The 21,109-nt window shown below is 40.5% G+C and overlaps 2 protein-coding genes across 3 annotated transcripts in view; one reads left to right on the top strand and one right to left on the bottom strand.

Annotated features, from left to right (window-relative positions):
* The window catches only part of lima1a (LIM domain and actin binding 1a), a 32,085-nt gene extending 25,155 nt beyond the window's left edge, over nucleotides 1-6,930 (top strand). The window contains 7 exon segments of the mRNA XM_042492523.1: nucleotides 1,050-1,144; nucleotides 2,502-2,567; nucleotides 2,743-2,767; nucleotides 2,770-2,793; nucleotides 3,836-3,900; nucleotides 4,037-4,170; nucleotides 5,228-6,930. Coding sequence (XP_042348457.1) covers nucleotides 1,050-1,144; nucleotides 2,502-2,567; nucleotides 2,743-2,767; nucleotides 2,770-2,793; nucleotides 3,836-3,900; nucleotides 4,037-4,170; nucleotides 5,228-6,257 — 1,439 coding nt within the window. The 3' untranslated portion in view covers nucleotides 6,258-6,930.
* A 1,410-nt stretch (nucleotides 6,931-8,340) lies between these two features.
* Nucleotides 8,341-21,109, bottom strand: part of spryd3 (SPRY domain containing 3) — a 65,364-nt gene continuing 52,595 nt past the window's right edge. For both annotated transcript variants that reach the window (XM_042491815.1, XM_042491816.1), the window contains exons 9-11: nucleotides 17,619-17,738; nucleotides 16,989-17,128; nucleotides 8,341-12,911 (exon numbers count right to left, since the gene is read on the bottom strand). In XM_042491815.1, the coding sequence (XP_042347749.1) occupies nucleotides 12,777-12,911; nucleotides 16,989-17,128; nucleotides 17,619-17,738 (395 nt within the window). In that variant the 3' untranslated portion in view covers nucleotides 8,341-12,776. The remainder of the gene's footprint in view (nucleotides 12,912-16,988; nucleotides 17,129-17,618; nucleotides 17,739-21,109) is intronic.

The following is a 21,109-nucleotide window of genomic DNA, read 5'->3' as shown; positions in this document are numbered from 1 at the left end:
AATGATCAATTTTTAACACAAAAACACTTTTTATAGCTTCGGGCTGCCACATTAATCGAAACAAACAAAATCACAAGTGCAATATTCAAACCGCAGGAGCCGAAATGTTTTACAAAAGGTCAAATGTGTCACAATATCTAATCATAAATGAAGCACTGGGATGCTGCAGAGATGCCTCAGCCTACAAACACTGGAACATGATTGCTTAGTACCGCCAAAATTCACATCATTATCCTATTTAGATTTTTTTTCAGTAAAAAATGAAATGCAATCATTATCAATCCCGCTAAAATCGTGACTCTTATGGCAATATCTTTCAAAGCAGTTGCAGTTATTTTTGCAGCCCTACTACAGCTGCTTCAAAAACAAATGTAAAAGCAAATAATTATGCATTTAATGTCAAATGTGAACAACACACACGCACACACACACACACACACACAACACACACACACACACACACACACACACACACACACACACACACACACACACACAGCCATCATCTGCACAGCCAGCATTGTTCTGTGGGACTTTTCAATTAGTCACAAAAACAACACCCAACACGTCGTCTCGTCCTGGTTTCCTGCTCTGGATGGATTACATCCTTCCCAGAAGTGACCGCTGCAGAAACACGGTGATCAGCAGAGCACAGGAAGTCAGACCGAACCCCCTCGTTTCCCTCCGCACCGCACACGGCTCCTGACCTCATGTTCCCGTCCGCAGCCTGCATGACTAACCAGCACAGTCTGCACCCAGCCTGAACCGGGATGGGTGGAAAAAATATAAATCCTGAGCAGGAACGTCTGTCTTGTGATGCAGAAATCACCAAACGCTCACAACAAGCAACGGACCGAAGCCGTGGGTTTTAGAAGCGAAAAAGTATTTCTGACCAGTTTGAGAGAACAAATCGCAGCCGTGACGCTTCAGACGAGGTCAACTGTCTCCCTAAAACCTTAAATACCTTTTAACAATGCATTAAAAGCTGCTTAAAAATTACAACTTTTGCATCAGTCTTACCTTCTCCGTGTTGTGTGTCGTTGCACCAGATGGAAGTCTCGCAGAGTCGACTCCTCTCCGGGACAGGATGGCCCTCTACCAGGCTGCCATCTCCAAACAGGAAGTCTCGCCAACCTCCGTCAGTGTGAGTACGCCTGTCAGTCATCCTCCATCCCTTAAATCACCACCGTCAGCCGCTTCCCTCAGGGCACAGCTGCAGAGCCCCCTGTGCAAAGAGCAGCGCACACAGGAGGTCATTAGAAATCTTAATCAGTGAGGACGGACGCTTTGAAGCCAGTTTGTGACCTCAGCTCACAGCATTTTAATTTTGCTTTCTGTCCTCACCATCGAGCACCTGGTGCCTCTTTTAACCTTTTCAAACCTGGATCGACATCAGTTTTCTTGTGCAGCATTCAGGTGTCTTTCACAAACATTTAGACCTTTGAAACCTCAGCAAATTTAGGAAAAAGGCAATGAGCAACTCGGCAAGAAATAGCCCTCAAGTTGTAAGAATTTAGGAAAAGGTGAAAAGAAAAGTACCCAGGAATCTGTTAAACATAAATTGTAAATAAAAAAGAGAAAATTATTGGAAACATTTTTTTTAAATGGGGAAAATGTAAAAAAAAAAAGTTTAAACTTATTATTATTACCATTTCTATTTTATTAATTTTCATAAATTATTTCATATAATTATATTTTTATTTAATACATATTTATTTTGTGGGGAAAATGTAAATAATTGTGACCTATTATTATAATCATTTTTATTTGATTTACTATTCATATATTTATTTCATGTCATTATATTATTAATTATAGTTATTTTATATCTTTTTTTTCTAGGTCATTTACTTGTTTTCTTTTGTTTTATAATACCTGTTCTCAGTTTATTTTCTTGTAACTTTTTACTGGTGAAGTTGAAAAAAAGAAAAGTTTTAAATAGTAAATAAATAGTAAATGTAGTTCCATTATATTTCAGCGAAGGTAGACACTTTATTTTGATTTATTTTAACCTTTTTAATTTATTTTATTTACTTTAATTTGTGGTTTAATTGCTTTTGTTATTGTTGTTTTTGGTCTATATCTTTGTATTATTTTATATTGACATTTCACATCTTGCATCTTGCGTTATTTTCCCTCTGGTTTTAATTTTATCCAAACTCTTTCATCTCACTCGTGTTCAATAGTACTGTTTGGCTTCCTGCTTTTGTAACGCTGTCTATGATTTTAAACTGTTTTCTCCAACACTCGGAAACTCACACCAAAACTACTGAGACTGACAAACAGCACTGGGAGGGAAAATATGTACTTTTAATTTTAGGGTGAGCTGTCCCTTTGAGTAAAAGTACAAAAATATCAGCAACAAACTTTCTTCAAAGTACCAATAGTAAAGTACTTTAAAAGCAGAATGGCCCACTTCAGAATTATATATACTATATTACAGGATGATAATTATTAATATGTTAATTCATAATTCTGAACTTCCTCTCTCGTTTTTTCAGAGCGATCAGGTGGACGGTTTCTGTGGGAAGCAGAAGGAGAACGTTCCTCCGTGCAGTCTGGACGTGGTGAGCAGTCTGACAGTAATCATTATTCATGTGATTTGAACGATGATAAATGACGTCATATTTCACACACGCTGGACGTTTTGCTGAAAAGCCTCCCACGTTGAAACATGCCACTTTTTGTGATGTACAACAATTTAGCGAATGAAGCAGGACTGATTTTGTTCTCTTGTTCCAGACGCCCGAGTGTGAAGCAAACAGCAGGAAGGTTTTACCGCAGAGAGCAACGGTAATTTACTTTCCATGTCTTCATATGACTCCGGATGATCGGAATTTTCTCCCCTAATGAGAATTTGGCGATCGGCCATCATTAGAGCGGATGTTTGAGTGTAGATGATGACATTTTAAGCTCCTAAAGTATATTATTTAACCCTTTAAAACCCTAAGCAAATTGGCTTGATTTCTTTTAAAAACATGGGAAGAAGGCAACGAGCAATGAAAGAACAAATGACCCAAAAATTAGTAAAACAGTACAAGAAAATTAACTGAAAATTAGTTTCTCACACACACACACACACATAAACAACAAAAACAAAACCAAAAAATTAAAAAGTAAATAAAACAAACAGGACAAATAAGACATGGAAAAATATGATTAAAAAATTATAATAATTTCTCAACATTAAGTCTGTAATTCTGAGAATTACAAATATAGTTTTTGCATATTTTTTTAAGTAACTTCCTAAAACTGCCAATTTAGAAAAGATTTATTGCCAAGTATCTCATTGCCTTTCTTTCCATGGTTTTATGGAACATCATAATATAACACAAGATAATTTTAAATATGTAATTATGATGTTTTTAATTGTATTTTCCCCCTAGACTATTTAAAAATAATTTTCTAAATCTACTGAATTTTTGCAATATGTGGAGCATTTTTTTAACAAGTTGCTCATTGCATTTTTTCCCATTTAAAAAATAAATAAATTAATTTAAAAAAATAAAAATCACACAAATTTGCTCATGATTTAAAGATTTAAATATTGTGAAAGTTACTGCAAGTCTAAATTGGTTAAATTCAGTCTGTAAGAGTCACTTAGAAAAACCATAAATCTACATTTATTTTTGATTCATGTATCTACTACCTACAGTAAATTTAGTGCATTATAGTTTGATAATCACTGCTTTTTTTTAAATTTCCTGAGCCTCTATGTGTCATTTTCTGTATAAAAGTCAACTCTGCTTGTATTGAACATGAAAAACAGCTCCATCTCGTGTTCGGAGCACATCATTACCTTTTCCTCACTCTGCTCGTGTTGTGATCCCAACAGGCTCTGCTCCTGGCACGCCTGCGTCCTCCAATCAGAGAGACTCCTCTCAGCCCAAAACTCCCAAAGTGAGTCCTCACAGGAAACGCCTTCACAGAGAAAATATACACTTACGTTGTGAATGAGTGAATTAACTTTGTGTGTGTGTGTGTGTGTGTGTGTGTGTGTGTGTGTGTGTGTGTGTGTGTGTGTGTGTGTGTGCAGAGCTTCCGCCTGCCTGTGAGGGAGACCTGTGTGACGTGTCTGAAGACCGTGTATCCTCTGGAGAGGCTGGTGGCCAATCAGCACGTTTACCACAGCTCCTGCTTCCGCTGCTCGCACTGCAACACCAAACTCAGGTGAGGACGGCACCAACATAACGATGCTTTCTAAAAAAAACAGAGAGGGACTGAGGGAGTTAACTCTCTCTAGTCTGAGATCCCTTTTTCGAAACTCTATTTTCTCCTCCAACATTTAGCCAAACACAACATTTCCTACAAATTTAAGTAAAATAAAAAAATAAATGTGATGGAGAAAAAAATAGGGAGTGCCTCTCTTGGTGGGTAAATGTAAAAAAGTCAGGTGCTCTTAAAAGAAATGGTAAATTGTCACATAAGCATAAAAAGAAGTGACTGTTCCAGCTTACTCAGAGTCCAAGGTGCAGGCTCGCAGTGCAAAAAGGCATCCGGGGCACTTAAATTTATTACAACATCTCTAATTCTCACACAGATAAACCAACATGTTTCAGCTTCAGTCTGCATCAGTGTGTAAAATGCATCAGAACAGGTGTGTCAATTTAAACTCAGGAGATCACGTGACAAAGGTCACATGACATGTTGGTAGTGCCCATTCAAGAAAAAAAACACTGCACTATATACAAAAAAAATGTGATTATTTTGTCAGATATTGCAGTATCAGTCATGTTTCATTTTCACCGAAAAACACAAATAAAACATATGATGTCATTTTTGCTTGGGTCTGTACCAAACAAGCATGTTGTGACACATTTGAGCTTTCATCAAAAAACTGCAGCTCCTGAAATTTGGATATTGCACTTTGCCATATTGTGGTTTATTGTGCGCTTATGGCATTTTTGTGTTAAAGTAAATTTTGAGTTTAGTCCACACTGTTTTTTTGTTTTTCTGTGTCAAGAGTTTGGAAAAAGTGAAATAAAAATTACACATTACAAAGTGCAGAAAAATGACCACAACAACAATATTTATAATAACAATAACAAGTTATAGATGAACCAGAATACATAAATAATTACTTTGATTTAAATATATATAGAGAGAATAGTAAAGTAATAAAACAAGTAATAAACTAAAAATAAAACATAATTTCTCATTTTTGTAGCAGCATGTCTCTATTTTCTAATTTTCCTAATTTAACCATTTTCTGTCTCCCTCCTGTTAGTTTGGCGAACTACGCCTCCCTGCACAACAACGTCTACTGCAAGCCGCACTTCTGCCAGCTCTTCAAGGCCAAAGGAAACTACGACGAGGGCTTCGGCCACCGTCCGCACAAAGAGCTGTGGGAGAGCAAAGCAGAGAGCGGCGAGACCTCGCCACAGTCCGCCGCTCAGACCAAGCCAAAGAGCCCGGCGCCGGCCTCAGACCTGGACAGCCCCAGTGTGGAGGACTCCCCGCTGGCTAAAGTCAACGTGCTGATGGCCACGATGGAGGCTCTGGGACAGGGATCAGCGGAGAAGGCTGACAGACCCACAGAGACCCGCAGGCTGAAAATCTCCTGGCCGCCGCGCACAGAGCAGGAGGACTCGACCGGCCGCAGCGGAGCCACGGTGACCACAGACGAGGGCCCCGCCAGCAAGCCCATCAGAGCCAAGTGGCCCCCAGAGGAGGACTCATCCCCCGAGCAGCCCAGAGAGACGCCCTGCCTGCGCCGCACCTCCTCCCTGAAGGAGCGCAGCATGCCCTTCACACTGGCGGGACAAACTCCTGCTGCTGAGGCCAGAAAACAGAGTCCGCCTCCTCCGGAGGACGAGCGGCAGCTCAGCCCTGAACCGTCCAGCATGATGGAGCTGCAGCACGGCGGCCAGTCCACAGACAGCCAGACGCCCACCGAGGACAGCTGCGTGGACATCCACACCAGCTCAGGAGAGGAGGAGCAGGAGGCGGAGACTGAAAACCATCATTTCACCAAAGAGGAAGATGACACCCCGGATCAACAACAAGAGGAGGAGGAGAAGATGGAGGAAGACGGAGGAGTGCTGGAGGAGGAGATGCCGCCTCTGAAGCTGCAGGAGACGCCAGCAGAAATGTCGTCTCCTGAAGGTGAGGTGGAGGCCAGCCGCTCCTCTCAGGATGTGGGGTTCTGGGACAGCGAGGAGGTGGATGACAAGGAGGAGGAGGCGCTGACGGTGGAGGAGATGATCAAACGAAACCGATACTACGAGGAAGAGGAAGAGGAGGAGGAGGATGTATAAACTGATCGAGGACTCTTGGAGGACTTCCTGCCATTCCTTTTTTTTTTATATATGCTTTCTTCTTCTCTTCTTAAAAGAGAGTTGCTGCAGTTTCTAGTGTGAACTCTACTGAACTCTATTTGTGCCTCACTTTCTGAAACCCTCAAAGCCATTCCTACACGGTAGTTTTTACAAGACTGTCGCTCTGACATCTTTTGTTTTTTAATGTACAATATTTAAAATTACGCCCTGTGTAATGAATATTTTTAGCACAGAAACGTCCAAATGTTACGACACAGAGAATTATTTTTGTGTACATGGCTTTTGTAATTTTCTATTTTCACTCAACGCCTCCTAAACTGCAGCGAATGTAGCTTCTCAGTGGAGTCACGCTGAAAGACGACGTGTTAAATGGTTTAGACCTGCCGCTCTGTTTTAGAAAAGAAGCCCAGCACTTTGATCTGTCACCATGTTATTAAATGTTAGACGTATTCTCAATAGAAACTGTCAAAAACTTTTTGTTTTCAGTTGCAATTCTGTATGTATGCATTAAACTTACAAAAAAAACCTTTCTATTTTGTTTTCCAATTTCAGGAGTTATAACTGGATCTGAAAAATGTTGTACTGTTGTTTTTAAACCAGGGGACCAAATATCCTAGATTACTACTGTTTAAATAAATTGTTATATAGAAAACATTTTGTCAGAGTGGTTAATCCTGTTTTTGAGATTTCAATGGTAGCAACTTCAAGACAGTCTTATGGTGACAGAGTTGGTCGCATAATTTTTTCGACTCCATGGCCCTTTTTGCTGAAGCCCGACTTTTCTACGATAGAAAAGCACGTATCAACATCGGGAAAAGTTGTGCAGGGTTTGGAGTGAAGGCAGCAGACTGCGAGAGGATCCCCACCAACAGCATACGACGAGTGGCCAGTCAGACCAGAGGGGAGAAATGACACAGAAAGCGCCGCACAAAAGGACGACAGAGAGCCGGCATCAGGGTGAGGCTGACCCGACTTGGAGCGAGAGCTGTTCCTCTACCAAGCCTTCTTCTGGCTAATGTCGGGTCACAGGAGAATAAAGAGGATGAGATGCGATTGAGGCTCACTGACGGGGAAACCAGAGACTGCTCTGTGCACATCCTCACAGAGACGTGGTTAACCCCTAACATCCGGGATCAAGCTATTGCACCAGATGGGTGACCTTAGCTGTGTTCAAAACTGTTTACTCACTCACTATTCTCCATGTAGCGTGTATTACATAGTGAACTATAAAAGGAATAACCTACATAACCTATATAAACCTACAACGAAAATTCAGACACTACACTGGAAGTTTTTTTCCTCTGGAAATACACGACCGCATTGCGTTATGGTATACAGGAGTAAAATGTAGGGTACATCATATGTACACTCAAATTTGCTGTGCATTGTGGGTATTTTATAGTGCACCATATAGTGGATGAAATTAACCTTTGAGAATTCGAACACTACAACAAATTGGCAAACACACTATATAGTGCACTGTTTCTGTGATGGGGAGCGGTTTCAAACACAGCTCTTGTTCAGAGCCAACAGGACGCAAGACTGATGAAAATTTTTAAAAAATGCACTGCAGGAATTGAGTGATGCCATCAGCAGTGAAATGCCCGCGCAACTGGTTTGAATCTTCATAGTAGCTGCTGATTTTAATCAACTTATCCTTCAACTCCAAAGAAGTAGCAGGATCAAGGACAAATTGTAATAAATCTACCTTGTACCTTGTAGGATTAAAGTATTTACACTAAAACTCTGTATTTCGGGGTTTATTTATTTATTAGGGTAATTTATTCAAGACTATTAAAGACTTTTAATGCCACTCAGTAATATTTAATAATATATATTCTCTATGTCCTTTGGACAATTTTCTCCAGCTTTTTTCATTTTTTAATATAAATTTTTTTTTGCAATTTGCTTGATTTCTTGTCAAGTCACTCTTTGCCTTCTTAACCTGTATTTTTTAAAAAAAATCAAACCAATTTGTTCAGGGTTCAAAGGTTTAAATACTTGTAAAATAAGTCTAAAAGAAAAATTAAAGGGGTTAAAGTACATTTCAAACAAAACCATCTTTTTTTGTTTGTTACATTACTGAAACCTTTATTGATGATCATACACGTACTGAACAAGGCCATTATAGTGCAAGTCAACAAGGCGAGGGATCATTACAGGAGTCCTTGGTGAGTAAAATCAGAGACGCTACAAAACTTTAAAACCAGATTTAGCTCTAATTTGGTTCAACCGTGACACTTTTTTTGTAAACTGAGATTCTGAGTAAACTTTAACTTAAGTGACTTCAATACCCTGAACTTCAGACGTGGCCCCGAAACGTCCACATCAGTGTCTCATTAATATCTTTGCACTGTCTAGCATAATAAGTTTATAACAGTTCAGGCTGTCACCACCTGATCGTAAGTCTCTGTCCAGCCCTGCAGGAGAAGAAAAACACATTTACAGATTTTTTTACATCATCAGTGGCTCTGAAACAAAATGCATGACAACAGCTAAACATACAATCTCCAGCAGATATGTGATTTAAATTTAACCCTGTGTAGTAATTTTACATCATGTTGTATTTCTAGCATCACTGTCTGCAGTATGAATAATGATGAAACTAGAGACCTGCTGTGTGCACCTGACGGGTAGGTACAGAGGAATGTACATTATAGTTCATGTTGTAGCACAGATATGGGAGATGCAGATGATTTTAGCTGACAATAATGTTGATTTTATTCCCTTCATTCTGAATCATTTGTGTGGAAACCAGCTCCCACTGACACTAAAACAGTATTTCTTTCCTGTGCAGATTGCTTTAACTCTGAGGTCTGTATCACAAAACAAACTCAACTTGGCGTGTTTGGATTACCGGATTTAAAGGTCAACTGTGTCAGATTTAGGGGGAGTTAGTGACATCTAGTACAATTGAAAACTGCAACCAGTTGAAAGTTATATTATTTTCAGGTGATTATGCTTTTAAGAAAACATACTTGTTATATTACATTACAGACAATACACCCCCCCCCCAAATCCTTCACACTTGACCTTTAATTGAGCCGAACTCATGTGATCCTGGATAACCAGCGTAATCTAATCCGGCTATGAGGGAGTTCACATGAGAAAAGAAGTGTTGTTTAACCGAATTTACACATTAAAGTGCATTTACAGGTATTTCAGAGCACTAATATGTACAAAAAGTGAATATATACCTCTTTGCATGTGAAAAGTGTGAAAATGAAAAAAGTCTGGGGGTGTAGAGTTAGAAAGAAGTGAGTTTACAGACCTCTGTGTAACGGTGCGTTGCATTTTCTCTGGGAAGTTGCAATTTCCATGAATACGAACTTAATGTGACACGACGTGAAACGACAACATTATCAAGTTACTGCAAAACATACAAAATATAATCACACAACTAGAAAAGCTCTGGAAACATGAGAAATAAAGTCATGCTGATATATAAATTCGTGTGGAAATTATAGTCAATTGAGCTGCAACTAATGTTTTTTGTTTTTATTGATTAATCCAATGCCATTTAATTTTTTAGTTATACGATTAAAAAACACCCATATAAACTTCCATGAGGCTGGGTGATATCTTCAAGTTCTTTTAAACCAAAAGTCCAAAACTCAAAGATATTCTATTATTCCAGATATTGTTATCCTCATACTAACAGGGTTTCCCAAACATTCATGTGTTTGAGAATATATATATATATGTATATATGCACCTTTTGATTATTCATTGCACCACTGTGTCGGAGCACAGAGTGTACTCTGGGTACAGATGGAGCAGCAGAACATCAGGCGAAGTTAAAATGAAACTTAACCGTTAAATGCGCTAGGTCTTAAAAGTTTGCATTCACTTGCCTCTGCAGCAGCTGCTCCTCTCATCCATCCATCTGATCTGATCAGCTCTGACTGAATCGATAGATTATCCAATCGAGTGAGTCACAAACTGCTGCTGATGAAAAAAATAACTCCTGACGAGCTCTGCCTGCACTGCGTTCATGGACCTATGAAAATGCGGATGTATTTAGCATTCACTATAAAGAGGAGAAATGATTAGTCAGATAAATGATGGGTCAATCAAAGGAAATATATGGTTAAATATTTTGCTAACTGATTTATGGCTTTAGTCATTTTTAAAGCAAAAATATAAAAGATTAACAACAGTTCCTCAAGTGGGATGATTTTCTGTTTCACTTACCTGCGCTCTTATTTTACAGTAACATAGATTGTTGTTTGGACAAAACAAGCCATTTGTGTTTGGGCTGAAAAAAGCACGATCACAGCAGCCATCTAAAGGCTGTTTCTGTTCTTTTTTTGCCTTGCTTCTATATTGGAGCTAAATGCATTTGGCAAATATCTCCGCCTCACAGAAGATGATTTTTAATTTCTTACGACTCATATCGGGACACCAACACAAGCGGCGACCATTCAAGATAATTCGGTATTAATTTTAGCTCCACATAAAGTAAATAAACATGATGTTCCTCAGCTAATGCGGCCTTAACAACGCAGTTCACACAATATAATAACTGCTGAATTATTTAATCAAGTTCTACTAAGTGAAACTTGACTTTGGAGAGCTCTCTATTGGTGCCTTATTTTGGTATTGTGCACCACAGGAAGTTTGCAATTTTGTGGTATGCTTGCTCATAGAAAAATAAAGCTCTTCTTTAAATGATAGACTTAACACATATTTATATGTATGCCTATATTTCATTGGAAGTTTTAAAGCCAGGATAAAGTTTCTTTAGCAAAAAGTATCATGAAACCGTCTGAGAAAATCACGAATCAAACATTGACTTAATTTAAACTGAGTTGTTTTTGACTAAAACAAACCAAAAGACTAAAATCTGACTCACAAACAGCTGTAATTATCACTAACTAAATTTAAAATTCCTGTCAAAATTAACACGACTTAGCATGGCGATCTAACAGTTATAAACCAAAGACGACTAATGGACTAATCTGTCTTTGTGATACAGACCTCTGGTGCTGCTGTCGAATGCTGTGCAGACACACAAACACAAACATGCAGCAACCAAACGTCATTGTCTTTACCTTAAAAAAAACCAAAACATCCAGCAGTTAATTCTACATGTCATTTTGGCTTCACAGAAAATAAGTTATCTTCTGACTACAAAAGCAAGAAATTGGTTTGATCCGATTTAAGTTAAACTGCAAAAAAAATTCACATCATTCTAACTTCACGGTGAAAAAGTGGGTGAAAAGAAGCATGAGAAGAGAAATAATTCTTCATAGTGCGGGCAAACATGCACATTTTGTTCTCCTTTTGTGTGAAACTTACACAAAAGGAGAACAAAATATTAAAACAGTTTTACACACTGCAGTACAATGCAGTCTAATGCAACCGCCCTGCAAATTATGTGTGAGGTTTGCAAAGTTAATTTTTAATTTCAGATATTTTACTTTATGGTTCCTTTTATGGCTGATGATTGTGCAGCTGCATGGAACTGCATTATACTGGAAGGTGTTTTATTTATTTTGCCCACCCACTGTATTCATGTCTGCTTTAAATGTCTCCTCAGCCTTTGAAAAAAACAAAAACACGTTCCCTGAACTTTTGACAAAGGAGATAAATTTTAACCAAAGCTCTCATAGAAAATATACCTGTGTTCTGGCTCCGACATGAAACTATAAAAACTCACAAATCTATGCATCCACTCTGATCTGACGCTGCTCTGCAACAGCATCGTAAGTGAGGTTATGATTGCCAAACCTGTAATAATCCTCTATTTTATTCTCGTACAAAATGAGAAATATTGCAACAGATCTACAGTTTACTTCCAGCCAGCTCCAAGGGAGCAGCGAGGGGAGGGAGGGAGGTGGGGCAACAGCAGGTCCCTGATCGCTCACAGGAGGGCAGCCTCGCCCAGAGAGAGAGGACAGGGAGGAGGTTGGGAAAGAGAGAGTGTGAGAGAGAGAAAGAGGGGGACAGAGAGAGAGAGAGAGAGAGAGAGAGGGTCTATTCCCTGAAACATAAACCGCCAACGAGCTCTGACTCGGCACAACTGCTGGCCTCGCTCTGCTTTGCTTGGGGTCGTGACAAATAAAATAAACAAAGTGTGCCAGACCTCATGAGAGGGATTTAACAGCTCAGTGTTTGAGACCGTGCAGCATGCAGAGGCCGGTGAGATGTGAGGATGATCGCAGTACAGATTGCATAGAATTAACAGTTTAATATCTTCCAGGTGTTTTTAGCTTCGAGGTGCAGCCGTGTATTCCTACATGCTGTTACCTATGCGGACCTCTCTGCTACACGTCACAACCGGGAGGACGTTTTGTTGTGTTTCTGTGGAGTGATGACTGTGAAAATGTACAGGTCTTATAAATAAAAGCAGAGGCAGCGTCGAGGGCGACGACAGCGACGTGCATGTGTGCAACTGAGTGTGTTCTGTTAGCAGCATGCTAGGCTACCGTGGGCGGGCTCTACAGTGCAGCCAGCTTTTTGCAGGGCATCATGAGTCCGGTCCACGCGCTCCACTCATCCACTGAGGGGATGCAAGTCCACCTTGACCTTCTCTCCGCTGCTCAGCATCCCCACGGTGGGGTAGAGTCCACCGGGAGGGACCCCCATCTCCCTCCGTCCCATCAGCTTTCCGTTCCTCGTAAAGAACACCTGCAGGAGCACACAAGGGCGACATAAGTTAAAACACACATTTCTGGTCAACTTACGTCCCGCGGGCAAACTCTGCTTCCCGACAGGGTGCCAGATGGTCCCCCAACCATTTTCTAGTTCATATAAAAATAAAGTGATTCACACTGGGAATTGTTCTTGTACTTTTAGTATACATAAGGTGCCAGAGTGCATAAAACGGCATCAAAATGGAGCTTGTTTATCCAAAAAAAGTACCAGTGGAGGATTCCCCGCACCCCCCAACTAAGTTGCTGGCTAAGCCCCAAATGTCCTAAAATCGTAGAAACATCTGAAAATCCTAGAAATGTGCAAAAATCCAAGAAACAACCTAAAATCCTAGAAATGTACTTATATCCAAAATGTTCTAATATCTGAGAAATGTCCAAAATTCCTCAAAACGTCATAAAATCCAAGACAAGTCCTTAAATTCTAGAAATGTGCAAAAAACGATAAACGTCCTTAAATCCCAGAAATGCGCTAAAATCATAGAAATTTACTAAAACCGAAATGTCCTAAAATCTGACAAAAGCCCAAAATCTGAGAAACGTCACAAAATCTGAGACGTCCTAAAATCCTCGACACTTACTAAAATATGAGACACGTCCTTAAATCCTTGAATTGACCTAAAAATCATAGAAAAGTCTAACTATCAGAGAAACATCCTAAATCTTAAAAAAATGTCCCAAAATCCTAAACACAAGTTTAAGTCTGAGAGAGGTCCTAAAATCCTAGAAATATCTTAAAATAATAGAAACGTCCCAAGATCTGAGAGACGTGAGTCTTAAAAACATCCTAAAAGCCTAGAAATGTCCTAAAATTCAAAAAACGTTAAAAAATCCTAGAAACGTCCTAACACCAGAGAAACATCCTAAAATCCTACACACATGCTAAAATCTGAGAAAAGTCCCAAAATCCTAAACATGTTTAAGTCTGAAAAAGGTCCTAAAATCCTAGAAATATCTTAAAACAATAGAAATGTCCCAATATCTGAGAGACAACTTAAGTACTAGAAATGTGCTAAAATCCGAGAAACATCCTAAAATCCTACACACGTTAAAATCCTAGAAATGTCCTAAAATCCTGGACGCATGTATGGGCCTCCTGTCGTTTTGCAAAGGTCGCCCCCAAGCAAAGCAAGCTGAGTGTCACTGCACATTTCACTGATGGTAAATCCTGATAAAAGAAATGATTTTTCATGATAGCAACACAAACGTCACTTGCGAGCACACCGTGTGCCAGCTGAAAACAGGAATTATGTGCAGTTAGGAAATATCGTTAAAGAAATAGGTGACAGTGTAATGTCTGTGTTCTTGGAACGGGAAAAAAGTCAATGTTTACAGAACATGTCTCTACTAAATCAGCGAGTGATCAAACATTATCCAGCTGTTCTCAAAAGAACATCAACAAGCTTTTCAATGCTAATACCGAGGGCCTCTTTCCAAGTCTGAGAGCAAATACCGACACACTAAAACAACAAGTGAAGTACTGTGGAGTGTGTGTGTGTGTGTGTGTGTGTGTGTGTGTGTTCGATAAATCAGGCTGAGTCACTTATCAAACATTTACTGTACCACCCACTCGAAAAAAAAGAAAGGCTTAACCGCTATTCAATTACAGATGAAGGGCGAGTGAAACTGCAACAGGCTTCATTAGTTTGAACAACACCGACACCCCCCGCACACGCGTGCAGCCGAGCCCACAGAGACCGCTGTGATGTCAGAGAGCAGTGCATTGAGGGTAATGAGTCCTGCTGAATAAATATTGACAAATCTCTGGATTACGGCTCGGCCTGTTCTGTTCTCACCCACTTGGGTTTCAGGACTGTGTGCACTCGCGCTCGCTCGTGACCCCCACCTCGGCCTCGACTTACGCAACTGTGTGGGCACGTTCGCCCAGCGGCCTCGAGTCAAGACAGAGTGATAACCACAGTAATTTATACAATAAGAAAACAGCTGGTCAGATTATTACTGTACAGTGACTTCATGGACGGACGATACAGAAAAAGGTGGATGGTGAAATAGGGATCTTTTTATGCTATATCGCAATATACAATAAATACATTATACAGACAAAAGTATTGGGCTGTCTACACATTACACCTACAGGAGCTTTCATGACATCCCATTATAAATCCACACGCGTTAATATGGAGTTGGTCCCCGCTTTGCAGCTATAACAGCTTCCACTCTTCTGGGAAGGCTTTCTACAAGATTTTGGAGTGCGTCTGTGGGAATTTTTGCCCATTCATCCAGAAGAGCGTTTGTGAGGTCAGACGCTGATGTTGGACGAGAGGGCCCGGCTCGCAATCTCCGCTCTAGTTCATCCCAAAGGTGTTCTTCCACACCAAACCCATCCAGCCGTGTCTTTATGGACCTCGCTTTGTGCACTCGGGCACAGTCATGCTGGAACAGAAACGGGCCTTCCCCAAACTGTTGCCACAAAGTTGGAAGCAGAGAATTGTCCAAAAATTTCTTGGTTTCCCTTCAGTGGGACTAACGGGCCGACCGCAGAAAAACAACCCCACAGCATCATCCCTCCTCCACCAAACTTTACAGCCGGCACAATGCAGTCAGGCAGGTAACGTTCTCCTCATCAGACTGCCAGATAGAGGAGCGGGATTCGTCACTCCACAGAACAGGTTTCCACTGCTCCAGAGTCCAGCGGCGGCGTGCTGTACATCGCTCCATCCGAGGCTTGGCATTGTGCTTGTTGATGTAAGGCTTACATGGAAACCCATGACAGTGTTTGTGCTGATGTTAATGCAAAGAGATTTAAAAATAAGACACGCACATCCTGTAGTGGGCGCTGGATCCAAGATAAACCAAAATGTAAAAAGATAGAGGTCCGAACACCAGGGAGCTACCCTTAAAGGATTTTATTCTGCGAAATAAGTGACGTTTCGAATCACTTATTTCTCAAATCAGCACTGGGCGACCCCGCTCTGTAACTTTACATGGTCTGCCGCTTTGTAGCTGAGTTGCTGCGGTTCCTGAACGCTTCCACTTTGCAATAACACCACCTACAGTTGATCGTGGAATATCAAGGAGAGAAGAAACTTCACGAATTGACTTGTTGCAACAGTGACATCCTCTTACAGTACCACACTCAAATTCAGTGAGAAAGACCCATTCTTTCAGAAATGTTTGTAAGTCAGACTGCACGGCTAGGTGCTTGATTTTATTCACCTGTGGCAACGGGACTGAATGAAACACCTGAATTCAATGACTGAGAGGTATGGCCCAAAAATAACATAACTGTTTAATTTAAACCTTTGTTGAGTATGATCATAATCATTCCAGTAAACTAATCTGGATTTAAACAGAAAGCAGCTCCTATATTTTAAAGGGGCTTTAATTTTGAAATTCCATATCAAAATGTCCTGATATTGTCTGAACGACACACTTTTAATGCCTAATCAGGAAAATCTGGTAAAAATTGCTTTAACTTGTTAATATAGATTTCATAACTATTTTGAAATGCAAAATAATGCAATTGAAAACATTTGATTTATCACGATTAACTATACAAATTCTTCGATTAATAGCATTAAAATAAATGTATCATTTGAAAGCCCTACTTTAAATATTACCACAATAAGTACACACTGTTTTTTCGGAGAACTGTGTAGTGGTCAGGATGGAAAAGCCTCTGAAGTATCATGTTTACAGGAAGTACTCACAGTTCAGCTTCATAATTGCAGTAATATTAGTGTGCAAAGAGCCTTCGGTAGGCCAGTTTGGGCCCGCAGGCCTTATGTTTGACACCCCTGAGCTAAAGTAAATACTGTCAGATTCATCAGGTGGCCACAAACACAAACTCTAAATGAGTGATATTGTTGCTCTCTGCTGGATGTGTGAATAAGCAGCTGTTTTTCAACAAGTTCACCAGACAGAAATTAAAAGGTGATGAAACGTCAGTGTTTACAGCTCGTTACGCTGCCCCCTGGTGGCCACAGCAAACACAAGTCATTACAAGTTTACATTATTTCCTCATGAATCTATAGCATGCATAGTTTACGTATGTGCAGTGATGGTTAACACAGCTGTGTTGTTTTTTTCTCACCGTGACCTTCCTGCCCTCCTGCCCCTGCTCTACCTCCTCCCCATCCTCCTCCTCCTCCTCTTCGTCGTTGAGATAAAGGACATTCTGGACGCCTGCGTGACCTGGACGGACCTCCAGCCGCTCCCAGTCTTCAACCTCACCTGAGGACAAATCAGGGCACGGTGTGATTAACTGCAGCCTTTCACGTGCAGAGCGGATAAATAGTTGACACCAGGCCAACAGGCAAAAACATATTAATTAACGTCACACCTTAGATGTTTTGTTTTGTTAGCGGGCCCTAAAATAAGGTTAGATTACATTAGTTGGTGTCTCTGAATTGTTATCACAGATCTGGTAATTTGAACCGGATATACTGAAACCACCTGAGAGCAGGAAAGCCTATATTTGTCTCTGATGGAAAGCTGCAGGGATGAATTTCCCCTTTCAGCGACTGCTCTGTTTTCAGTGCGGGGGATCTTGGTTCGCATCCAGTTTCTTTCCCACATGCAACACAATGAACTCTGTTAAGACCAAATGCTGCCTGGCGCTAAACCACGATAAGCAGGTTTAAGAGCGAAACCTCCCACAGACAACACCGACCGCTTTAATGAGTGACGGAGTAATTGCAGCACCTGAACCCTCTGCACTCACCTTCTCTGTCCAGGATGTAGTCTCGTGGGAACATGATGCCGCAGCCCATGATGTCACCTTTGAAGCAGCGAGGACCGAAAGCGTCTCCGACCCCGCTGCCGTGGAAGATCTTGCCGTCATCTGTAAGAGGAGGAGTGAGGAAGAAACTTTAATAATGAAATATTCTTATTGGGTTTTGTTTATAGAAAAACATGCAATACATAAAACAATATATTAAACAGTTCATTACAGCAATACACACCCTCAGACTTACATACACAAGACGCAAATATAAAAAACACAAATAAAAATAAAACAAAACAAAACAAAAAATGAAAAAGAAAAAAATAAGATACAATGAAATTTGACAAAAACTGTTTTTTGATGCAGAAGGTCCCCCAACATATAACGTCAATGGCTGCCAGGTTTTCCGAAACGGAGAATGAGAGCGGAGTGGTGACCAGAAGAAACACTGGCAGAGACACCGGCGGAGATTCAGAGCAGAGCGGACACCGGCGGAGACACCGGCGGACACGCCAGCGGAGAGTTTAGAAGAGCTACAGTTACAGCTTAATTAGGCCATTTAATTGGACTACTGTCCTTGTCCCAGTATAAAAGCACCGGGGGAGAATCGATTTGTTGACGTATGTCCGACTTCGCCTCGGCAGGTGAAATTATGCCCTTTTTCGGCCAGATGCAATAAATCTATATTATTTATGCAGTCTGTGATATAGACCGAATCACAATCACAATATTTATTTACAATAACTTTGGGGTAGAAAACCGCCGTGTCACATACATATAATCAAAGGGAATGATCTCTGTGCGTATAAAGATGGAGTTTATGTGAATCTTTATGCAACCAGTAGAGTTGCCCCCTGCTGGCCAATAGGAAGAATGCAGGTTACACTGTATTACTGCATACCTGATATGAGGTGTGGGCTGGGTCTGGATCGACGTGCCATACGGTCCTGACCAGAATCTGCACTTTAAGAACATCTGGTCAAGAATTAAACTAAACCTGCTTTAACATCTCCTGACCTGCAAACACATACGAAAACATTTTATAACTGACATTACTGCCTACTGCAGGCGAGAGAAAATATCTGAGACTTTTGCAAATCAAATTTCAGACTTTTTAATATCATCTAAGTCCCTTTTAAAGGAAACTGCAGGTCTTGAAAACTCTTCAAAAAGCCTTGATTTAAAGTACCCTCACTGAGGTCATTTTTCTCCTTCAGTTATGTGTCCCATTGCTGAACTGGACCACAGCGTGCGTTATGTGAACATGCATACAATGCAGTGCTAACATACAGGACATCCTGGCATTCCTGTCAGATTATGATGTGTAAAAAAACGGCGAGCGGCGCTAGTAAAAACAAAAAAAAAAAGACATCAACATCCAAAGGAAATCATCAAAACAACACATACTACAGTTGTGAGAGACAACAATGGAAAAAAAGGGCTTAAGAAAAACACTGCAGAGGTAGCCTGCAGACGAGCGCTCCTCAAGCGAAGCGGCGTGGCTGCTGCTGGTAAATATTTATGGAGTTGTCATGGGACCCGTCCCCGGCTCAGGATACTGTTTAAACAATCTCTATCTGAGCACCGGGAGGGAGACGGAGACACTGTATCATTACGGCTCCCATGCGGGCCCTTGTCACAACACCACACACTAGGCAAACAGTGGAGCCACGCCGGGACAGGCGCAGCGCCGCTAAAAATAGCAGAGCTAGGCTGGCGCTGGAGGTGAGCCGGCCGTGTTGAAGTCCAGGTTTGGACCTAATGATGGAGCTCGTTCAGTGGGACAGGAAAGGTAGGGGGGAGCCTGGCGGAGCGTCAAGAGCTGCGGCTAAAAGGATGTTCGCTGGAGCTGATCTTCAAAATTGTCGCAAAGTTTGTTTGCAGTTTTATTGAGATCATATTCATGGTTTCACTGACTGCAACTACATGAACAATTTAAACACTACAACTTTATCAGTGTCTCTAATTATCCTTAATACACTCCACTGATGCTTCCCATTTTATTTAACAGCTGTGTCTGTAAACACATGAACTGTATGAAAATCATATTTTGTGTTTTGTGGTTACTTCTTGAGGGGCTGAAACAAAAATATAAACAAAACCCTTTTTGGGTAACACTTTCTATGAAGACCACAGCTATTATGCATTATGCATTCATAGTGCATTATATTGCACTAATAATGCTTTATGAATACACTATAAACACACATAATTCTTACTGAAGCACTATAACAACAGTCATAAACCATTATAGATGTGACTTATAATGATTTATTAGTGGTAAGTATCTTATGGAAGCTCTTGACTTGTTATGAACTAGAGGTTAACTGATGGGGCTTATAATGCATCATAAATACCTATAAACACCTATACACACATCAACAACCAACTGTAGTAAGGACTCATAGTGTGCTATAACAGTCCATACATTATCCCAAGTTATCACTGTATGTGCTAAGTAAAATGAGGTACATACTGATGCACCCATAATAATTTATGCCTCATAATAATGTTTCAGTGCTGGTATTAAGTGTAATCGTTTTCATGCATTTGTAAGAATCTATGCTGCGTCTTAAGTGATAAGTACATTTTTGAAATCTGTGTTGCTTTTCTACGATAATCCATCCACCTGACAGGTGTGAAATATCAAGATGCTGATTAAACAGCATCATTGCTGTACAGGTGTGCCCTCAGATGGTCACAATATAAGTTCACCAGCAGTTTGATCACACAACACAATGACACAGATTTCACAAGTTTTTGGGAGTGGACCATTGGCATGCTGACTGCAGGAATGTCCACCAGAGATGGTGCCTGTAAATTAATGTTCATTTCATAATCATAAGTAGTCTAAAATGTCATTTCTGTCCACATCTAACCAGCGTCACACACACCGGACTAAGAACTCTGCAAAACCGTCTGAGACCAGTCCCTTAGACAGTGGATGGAATAACTGACCTACCGCTAAGCCCCATCCTCAAACGCCACATCACATATCACATTTCATGCAGCTACACAATGCACTCGGACATCCTGCTCTTAGACCTCCATAGAAAAGCATCAAAAATTTAGATTTTACTGCAGTTTTATTTAAATTTATGTGGTTGTGGCTTAAAAAAGTCAAACGATGTGCATGGGGTAAATACTGATTCCAGGTATCCTGAGAGTCTACAGACTGGGATGTATTTTATCCCGTTCCCTAAACCTCACATAAACACAGCAAAATTAAGCTGTGTGGCAGACCACACAGACAGCTCAACGTATAGAGGATAAACAAACAAGGATGTCTATATTGGTTCTTGAGTAAGGAAACATAGTGTTTGCAAAATCTGCTGCAAATCGACAAGAATGTGCATTATCTGTCCTGGAGTTGTCGCTACATCGCCAATAGGTGTGGGAACACATGACGGTAATGTTGTTTCCTGACAATTCGTCGATTAAAGGGTACTTGAGCAATCTTCCACTGAGTTGAGAACTCACAAGACACA

This window comes from Plectropomus leopardus, chromosome 8 (assembly GCF_008729295.1).
Source record: "Plectropomus leopardus isolate mb chromosome 8, YSFRI_Pleo_2.0, whole genome shotgun sequence".
In the NCBI taxonomy this organism is placed as follows: domain Eukaryota; kingdom Metazoa; phylum Chordata; class Actinopteri; order Perciformes; family Serranidae; genus Plectropomus; species Plectropomus leopardus.
The sequence above is the reverse complement of the archived record's forward strand: the minus strand, read 5'-3'. Positions and strand labels throughout refer to the sequence as shown.